At 52.9% G+C, this 9,075-nt stretch overlaps 1 protein-coding gene across 1 annotated transcript; it reads left to right on the top strand.

Moving 5' to 3' along the window:
- Nucleotides 1-3,413: 3,413 nt before the first annotated feature.
- apd-3l (apidermin 3 like) lies at nucleotides 3,414-8,640 on the top strand. The gene is made up of 4 exons (XM_011151834.2): nucleotides 3,414-3,556; nucleotides 6,312-6,606; nucleotides 6,702-7,034; nucleotides 7,178-8,640. The coding sequence occupies exons 1-4, from the start codon at nucleotides 3,545-3,547 to the stop codon at nucleotides 7,390-7,392; spliced, it is 855 nt and encodes a 284-aa protein (XP_011150136.1). The 5' UTR covers nucleotides 3,414-3,544; the 3' UTR covers nucleotides 7,393-8,640.
- The last annotated feature ends 435 nt before the right edge of the window (nucleotides 8,641-9,075 follow it).

The raw sequence follows: 9,075 nt of genomic DNA, 5'->3' as shown, positions 1-9,075 counted from the left end.
TGTGCGCAACGTGGGAGGCGAATGAAAAGATTTCCCTCGCACTTAATAAGGTAGACGAATGGAGCGGACCAAGTTCTCCAGAGTGAGAGGACAGATCGATAAAACGGTGGGAGGAGGGGGACAAAAGTCGAAATGACAAAGATCAAAGAAAGGATCGAATGCCGTGTGCCGTGGACGTGTCCTTAAGGTCACGTGGAGAAAGGAACGCGTTACGTTACGCGCCATGTACGCGCGCGCGCGCGCATTGCTACCAATGTGTGCTACCCGGCGTTTTCTGAAATAGATAATTCAGATATATCGGAGCGCGCGCTGGCTGTGGCACGACTTCCAATGCTTCGGGGCGGTATCCGCAACCGATCATTACGTGATAGCAGACACATTTCCAGGAATATACGATCGCTGACAATCAACAGTCGGCGAATAATCTCCGATTCGGCCGCTTGTCTCAAATGCTCGCGCGACACGTAAGTCGAACTATTCGAGTACATAAACTTGGATGATGAAATAATTCGGATACGGAGGTAATCCCGGCTTTAGTTGCGCATACCCGTTCGAATAGAATAAATCAGCGCCTCCATTTCGATTCGATTCACGGGTATATCGGATCTGTGCGCGTCGCGCCGAGAAAGTTAGTCTCCATCAGAAACGTATTCCTGGATATCGACCACGCCGCCGGAGCGAGCCAATCGATACTCCATTGATCCGCGAAAATCGCTCAATAATTCAGAACGGGCGCGGGACTAGATTCCGCGGCGCGATCGCGACGGCAGCGGCGGAAAAATCGAGATCGAGGCGCGATTGCCAGTCGTGCCGGAGAAATATCGCGCTCGAACGCGAACGGGTTAATAATCGCTTCGTGGCATTCAGCGAAGTCGAATCGATAAGATCGATCGATCGATCGATCGTGTATAATTATACGGTAATTACCGGGCGATTCTTTCGAACGCTTGCGACCGTCGCCGGGCCAATTGTCACCGCGCGACGAAGGCTGACGGTCGCTCGCCGCTGTTAATTAAGTAATTGCGCGAGTAATCGGTCAGCACGACAATTAATACTCGTCGCACGAATGATCGTTCTCTCGCGGCTGCATCGCGACTCGCCGCCGACCGTTCGAGGGTGAACGAGACCGAAAACAGCCAACAGCAACTGGCCGCATTGGGTTTATATATTCAAAACCGGTCAGGGCTGCCAAGCGAGGAAAGATACGTGCGGGCGACTTTCGCGATAGACCGACATTTTTCGCGGGCGCCAAATAATATAATGGCTTTCACTTCGTGGGCCGGAAAAGTCGCGGCACGTGATAAAACGGGCATCGCGCGGCAAACGAGAACTAATTAATTGGATGTAATTAGGTTGCGACGTGTATTTCGACACGTTGCGCTCGATAACTTTAAAGCTGAGATGCCCGCGGCCGCATGTCGCGCTCGACTCTTATATGCGGAGAGTTACGGAAACTTACGTAATCATCTCTGATCAGAAGATCATCGCGTCTCAATCCTGTTTGAACAATCTGCGACGTCTCGAGTACTGCGTATCCGCATGATCGCGTCATGCAGACTTGCGTGTACTTTTATTCCTAACATTCCCGCTTATTCGACATGTCTCTCTGCTCTCTTAAAGAAATATCAAACGTATCTAATCGTATGTATGTGCATATGTATACGCGCAAATTGTTGTAATTAACGCAATAACAATAACTCTCGTACGTCAGCCGAGACGATCAGCGAAACGAAAATCGGAGCTAGCAGCTAATTTGCAAAACGATGCTTTTAGACTGCTTGCCCCGCCGACGTTAACGGCCCCGCCAGTGACGTAGCGCAATCCCGAAATGATCGAACCGATGTTGGATCATCAGGTATCACTCCAGACAAACGGCGATCATAATTCAAATCGCTCACGACAGAGCAGGCCGGCCCTTTGGGCTCTGTTTCCATCTTGCTTCCAGCTGCCAGCATAATGCGCTATAGCAGTTAGAATTAGTAGGTTGAGGTAATAAGTAACAAGCGGCGGCGGCGGCGGCGGCGGCGGCGGCGGTAGGCAATCTATTTAGAAAAGAATTCAGGTCTCTTAAGGCCATTCAACGACCCGTAATTCCAACTCTTTAGAACGTTTCGCGTTTGCGCCAAACGTGAAACTCCTTTTCGATGCGAGTACCTCGTTTCCACGTAACGAGCGGGCCATAATCAGGACCGTGCCTCACCATTCTCGGACGCCTCTCCCTCTTTTTTTTCATCTTCTTTCGCTGTCTTTCACTTTTTTCCTGTTTCTCTCTCTCTCTCTTTCTTTTTTTCTTTTTTTTCTTTTTAGGCGCATTACACGAACTTTTCGCGCGACAACCGAATTCGCTGTCCGAATGTAAACCTCGAGAGTTATCCGCGATTTTTACTCGCGCACCGCACATGCGGAGATCGTAGTTTTTCATGAATAATAATAACTCTCGGCTTTTGAACATCACGGCTCTCTACCTTTTACCGCGGAAAAGCATTCTGCATTCAAACGGATGTAAAAAAATTGAGAATTCAAAGCCGGCGCATCTTAAAGCGACCCATTGCCGAAACGAGCGCATCACGCTGCTCGCCGGTGATCGGCCAAAGATCCGCTAAGATGAACCCCGAGAGGTCAGGGCGTCATTTTCAATCGTGACTCTCCGTCGAATTGCCCTCCCCGGCATTTCTCGGTATCCAAAGTTCCGACAGAATCGTAATAGATTCGAGCTATAAGTTCACACTTCTTCGTGTTTCGCCAACAATGTTTCGTTATTATCGGTGAGATGTAAGTACGAAACAAATGGAGAACACCGAGACGCAACGGCACGGGTCGTCGTGAATCAGCGTAAAACTTGAGCGCTGTCGGGCGGCCGCCTCTATCACCTAAAAGCCCACTGCGAGTCCATTCCGCGAGCGCAAGCGAGAACAACGATGCATCACCGGCAAAGGGTTGGCCAATTAACAGAGTGATCATCCGACGCTACCGTTGCGCTGTTGTTCGCTGTTGCGCTGCACCTGCGCCGTCTACCGTGACCGGGAAGGAGTCCGCGATCGCGGCTAACGCTGCAGCGTCAGCCAGCTGAGCCATGCACGGTGCTCGTGCATGCTATGCACCACGCCTGCATGAGAGAGTAATATCGTAGGTGACCAGGTAACCCGGGTGGTGCTCGGTTGCACTTGGTGTGGCCCGTCGCGTACAAGTCGAGCGTGTAGGCCACACGCTGGTGGGGCGGGAGGAGTAGGAGGCTGCTCTCTCGGCCATTAGACGTGGACATAGCCGACGAATACTCGCGCGAACAACCTACAACGGCAACCTCTATCGGCCATAAAGGGGGGACCCCCCTTCGCCCTCAAACGGGTGGTGGGACTACCGCGTCGACCGCTCGGTACGCCGTGGATTATAGTTTTTCTGGGGGGAGGGTGGTGGAGCGCCTTGCTTTCGAAAGGATGGTGATTGTGGAGCGTGTCCAGAGTAGAGTTAGGCGTATATAAGGCCCGCCGGCCCGGCCCAAGTCAGTCATTCACCGGACTACCAGCCCACAATACACACACCAAACATGAAGGCCTTTGTGAGTATTCCACACGGGGTTGGTGAGGTGTTCGCGAGGTGTCGAACCACTAGTCTCTCTCTCTCTCTCTCTCTCTCTCGGTATCTCTCGCGCTCCTCGGCTTTGTCGTCGCGCCGGACTTTATTAGATTTGCTCGCTCGCACAGATCTCTCCGTCGCGACTGATACGCGATTTCTCTGCTGCTTTGACACGCGATTTCTCGTATCGAGGTTCCAAGGCGGAACCTCATCACGAGATTTCAGGATCTCTCCTGAAAATCAGTCTCGCTGTAGCCTCTTGATCGCGGACACTTGCCTTGCCGCTTGATTCCGCCGTAATCGTCGCCGCGAATCAAGAACAATGTCGCTCGCCGTCGAAACTTTTAACTGTCTCTGAAGTACTTGGAGTACTCTTTAACGATATTGCTCGCGAGTCTCCTCCTCTGTCTTTCTCGCCGCCGCCACCGCGAAACTTTGCCTCCGCGAACGTCCGTCTCTCAAACATTTCGTTCTTCGACGCTTCTTCGTTGAAACTAAACAAGAGATCTAAACAGCTCCCTGTTTTACAAGATTATATTTCGATTACACACGGGAGTGCCTGCAAAGCGGCGAGCAAACGCGACCGTTTCACAAGCTCGAAAGCTTTCAGTCGACGACGATAACTCGCTCTCGCAACCGTTTCCATTGTACCGTCGCGCCTTTCTTCGCTTCTCTCGTTGCATCCGCGATGCGACCGATGATAATTCAATGTCACGGCTGGGATACTCTCACTGTTTTTCCCGACTCGGCCAGTGCGACCGAGCAGACAGACAGACAGACAGACAGACAGACAGACAGACGTACAAACAGACCAACTGGCAGCCGTCCTCCTTTACGACTTTCATTCATAAAGCGAGAAATCTCAGCGCACATCGCGCGCTGGAGACCGCTCCGTGGAGAACCGGTTGTGGTAGTATCATCGTCGCGTCATTGAGTAAGCGAAGTAATTCGCGACCGGTTTCTACTCTCCCGGCGCATCTTCATTCACGGATCCGCCGAGCGCACCTCGTCGTCGCACCTCGCGCTAGCGTTGCATTCCCCGACTTTCGCTGTCGTTTGTCGTCCACGCGGCCGTAGCGCCGTTATTCCGGCTCGCGCTCGTCCTGAAAGCATAACGGTCCTTAGCATAACTCGACTCAGCTCGGACTCTCCGACGCCGCGGGAGAATATCGGCAATAACGACATTTCCATTGTTACAACCTCCGAGCCTCGCAATGTCTTCGCTAATGTCGCGCGGCCGACGGAAATAGCGAGCGCGCAAGAGCCGCACGGGCGATTTTGAAATCGGCACCATCGATCCTTTTCCGATCGCGAGGTCGCGGGAACGCGCGGTCGAACACGTCACACGAGCACGGCCGCGAGATAGTCGGTTCGTTCATTCGTTCGTTCCGCGTAAACGGGATGTGAAAGTTTCGCCAAGTCGTTAGATATGCATAATTCCAGGCCGCGGTGCCATTTAGGCTCACAGCGTCTCAAACCGGGCGTGACATATGCACCGAGAGAAAGAGAGAGAGAGAGAGAGAGAGAGAGAGGGAGAGGGAGACCGTCTAATAGCATTCGCACGCAAACGAAAAATAACCGGTTACGTCGACATCGGCGCAGCACGACGTCGATGCACCTAATCAGCCGATTGCTCGGGTCTACGGCCGCATGAAACACTTCCTTTCTAAACGCCACTTCCCATATTACGAGCTGCAGGCCGCAAACGTATATCTCGCGAGACGTGACGTAACGCGCGTCGATATCGCCGATACCTTCGCGATCCGGCTCTGATTCTGTATTCCCTCTACACTTCTCTTTCTTTTTCTCGGGATATCGCCTGAAATCGGCTTCGGTCGAACCGCGCGATTCTTTCTCGGCTAATGCATTCGCGGGAAATGAATGCACCGGGAAAAAAATCGATTTGGATCATTCGAACTAAATGCGCTCTCTCGGGGAAGATGCAAACACGCGTGGCTCGCTACGGTCTCGTCTTGCCGATTAATTACGAGTCCCGTGCAACACCGAGTCGAGTTGCACCGCGATCGGCAATATCCGCGCTCGTTCGCGCGGATTTCATGCAATCGCGAGCGAGCGAGCGAGCGACTACTTTTTCTACGGTTCGTCGATGCACGTTGCGACGTAGGAGCGCGCAGTGGCCTATTAGCGGGTACCCTGGAAGAGTTTCTTTTCCTAATACGGTTATTAGCAGTGGAGTGGCCAGGGTGTCCGACACGGAGAGGGGCGGCTCGCGTGGTGCTATCGCACCGATTGCGAAATTTAGCCGCAACTATCCGCAGCGTAAATCTCGTCCGGCCGATTTTTCCGTCGTGGAACCGCTCCGCCCTCGCGGCGAACCGGCGCTCGGTCATCCCGGGGGACCTAAAAAGCTCTCTCACACGCGGCATTTCCGCGGTTTTGGACTTCTTGATCGACTTCGCCGGCGTTCGCGGAAATCGAAAGTGAAAGCCGCGGTTATGTTGCTCGGACCTCGCGCGCTAGCCGGGCCGTAATCGGCGCCAAGCCAATGGAAATCCAGATCCGTAACGGCGATAGCTCGCCGGCGCTCGCTCGCACACAACACGCTTCCGTAAACCGACTAGCGTGGCCTCACGCAACTTTGATCGCTCCTCACTTCGGAATCTTCGTCGGTGGTCTCGGCTGTTCCGCCGCGCGCACCGACACCCCGCGTCAATCGGATCGGCACTTTCGCTCTTTCGCGTACTCGCAATCTGATCGTTCGCGACCGTTTCTTGCAGATTGTGTTCGCCTGCTTAGCGGTGGCGACGGCTCGTGCCGGTATCGCCGGTGGATATGGCGGCTATGGCGGTGGTTATGGCGGTGGATACGGCGGTGGCCACGGTCTGGCCATCACTGGACGTGGATACGGTCACGGTGCCGGCCTTAGCGGTGGACTCGCTGCTGGAGCTGGAACCGCTGCCTCCCTCCAGGGTGGTGCCTCCAGCTTGGGATCTGGTGGTCTTGGTGCCAGCTATGCTGCTGGTGCTGCGGCGGCGGCTGGCTCTGCTGGAGTTCAGCAGGTTGTCTCTGGTGGTGCGTAGCCGACTTCCACTCTCGTGGCACATTTCATCGACAACGCTGCAATGGCAGGGCCGCTCGATAATAAAGTTCGCTCGCTCTTCCCGCAGGAGTCGTTGGTGGCAGGTCTGACATCGGACCCGCTGAGGGACCCAAGGCCAACGTTGGACCCCAGACCGGCCCGTCTGACCTCGTTGGACCCCAGGAAGGTGCCAAGTCCGTTGGTGGACCTCGCACTGGACCGTCCAGCCTTGTAGGACCCGCTGCTGGCCCATCCACCCTTGTTGGACCGTCTCAGGGAACCGCCACTCTTGTTGGACCTTCCCAGGCTACTGCTAACCTCGTTGGACCTAGCTACGGAGGTGTTGCCTTCTTCGCTGGTGCCGGAAACGTCAACGGTGATGATGGAAGCTCTGGTGCCGCTGCCAACGCCGCGCCCGGTGGTACGTTTCCCATCAGATGAATGAACAATGAGGCATATAATACTGAAAACCGATATATCTTTAAACTCTCTTTTCTCACCTTCCCTACCGTACTCACTGGAAATGTCTGGAAACTTCTGCTAATGTGATATCTCCTTCATCAGGTGGATTCGGAGGTGGATTCGGAGGTGGATTTGGAGGTGGAGCTGGATTCGGTGGTGCTGGCATTGCCGTCATCGGCGGTGGTGGTGGAATCGGAGGTGGTGCCCTCGGTGGCGGTGATGCCGGAGTTGCTGTGATCAACGGACCATCTGGCGCCATCCACGCCGGACTCGGCGCTCACGGAGCTGTCATCCCCGCGGCCGTTGGCAAGTGGTAGACGTTTAAAGACCCCAGCGATCTCGGCTCGGCGACGGCGGCAAACCCACCACAGTCACTTACCGGTCTCGAACGATCCTCAAACGCGCTCAACGTCTTCTTCCCAAAGCTTCGTTCAGCCTCGGACATGGTCGGGGCGCCAGGCGCCAGTGATATGATCAGTAGACACTCGGAACAAACGTAAAATGGTCGATCGGTCGTACATACAGACACCATGAGCCCACGAAGCGCAAACCGAAACGCGACGGACGCGCGTCCGTGTCGGATCAGATAAGATCGTCGGGGACGACACCGAGGTACGGGCCATTCGTGATCCGCGACTTCGCGTCGTTTTCTCCTCGTTATCGACCCGGGTGTCCGTTACAGTCGGGTGACTCGGGTAAAATTTAGTCAATTTCCGTTCATCGACCGACGATAGAGGGAAATCGACTCGAGTCGCGATTACCGATCTCGGTTGGCGACCTTCCGGGGCCGTCTCGAACACCTTGTCGCTTCCCGACGCGCTTTCGCCCGCGATCGGCGAACGTCGCGTCTCCCGGACTACCACACTACACCCGCCGCGCGTCCTCCGAGTTGTGTAACGTCGTCACCGTGTGCTAACCAATCACCTGTGCACACCCGCGAAAGCGTCACACCCAGCACCGCCATGGTACCTAGCCAGTGGACAAGCTTTGGCACTTCGTCGTCGGACCAACTGGATCTGTTCTGTTTTCTGAACACCTACCGTTGCTCCGGCTAAACCTTCTTCTCTTACGTCTTCCACCATCCGTAAGGCCGCCGCTCTTCTCACGCACATATTATTATTTCTCTCTTTTTCCATGGGTCAGGGCGCGTCGGCAGTCGCGTCCCGTCCCACATGTTGTTATACTTACCGCCGCACCCAAGCATACATATTATTATTACATACTCGTCCCATGCGCATATGTCTTCTTTTTATATATATATATATGTATACATACTATTACTATTACCTTCGCGCATATATATATATATATGAACACATTGCCACACGCGCGCACACACACATACACTATATTGCTATATGTGTACTCGTATATATACACACAAATACACATATATTATATAATCGTGTTATATGTTAGTGAAAAGGAGAGACCGGTAGATTATGGTAGGTCAGCCTTTCGTGAGTGAATGAATGTACATAGACGGCGCGCCGCCGCCGGCCCCCGACCCCGCCCGCCCTCGTCATACCCTTTCTTTGCGATCACGACTAGCACCCCACCACCACCATAGATAGATACCACATATTTATATATATAGAGAGCCGTTTATACATTTATACAATACTTTATATAAAATAAAGCATCAGTATTTAAAAAAAATTCGCTTTTATCTATTAGTATACCTCGCTACTTTTCGCACTTCTCCTCGCGAATCTCAGCGCACTTTCCTCCGTTCTTGAACTGCGGAATACATATAGCATTCATTTGCCTGTAACAATCAAATTATTTCCCTTACGGTCATTGTTTAGAGAAGTATGTTAAAAGTGATGAAAGAAGAATAAACAAAACAGTTTAAACGCGCTATCGAGAATTACATAAGCTGCAAAAGAAAAAGAAGTATTCCGTGAGAATATATTTTATTGTCTTCATTTAGTTATTTGTTACTTCTCACAATTTTGAGAATTATACATCTATTCTCAAAATTATGAGAATTAACAAAT

This window comes from Harpegnathos saltator, unplaced genomic scaffold, assembly GCF_003227715.2.
Source record: "Harpegnathos saltator strain DR-91 unplaced genomic scaffold, Hsal_v8.6 scaffold694, whole genome shotgun sequence".
NCBI lineage: Eukaryota > Metazoa > Arthropoda > Insecta > Hymenoptera > Formicidae > Harpegnathos > Harpegnathos saltator.
The sequence above is the reverse complement of the archived record's forward strand: the minus strand, read 5'-3'. Positions and strand labels throughout refer to the sequence as shown.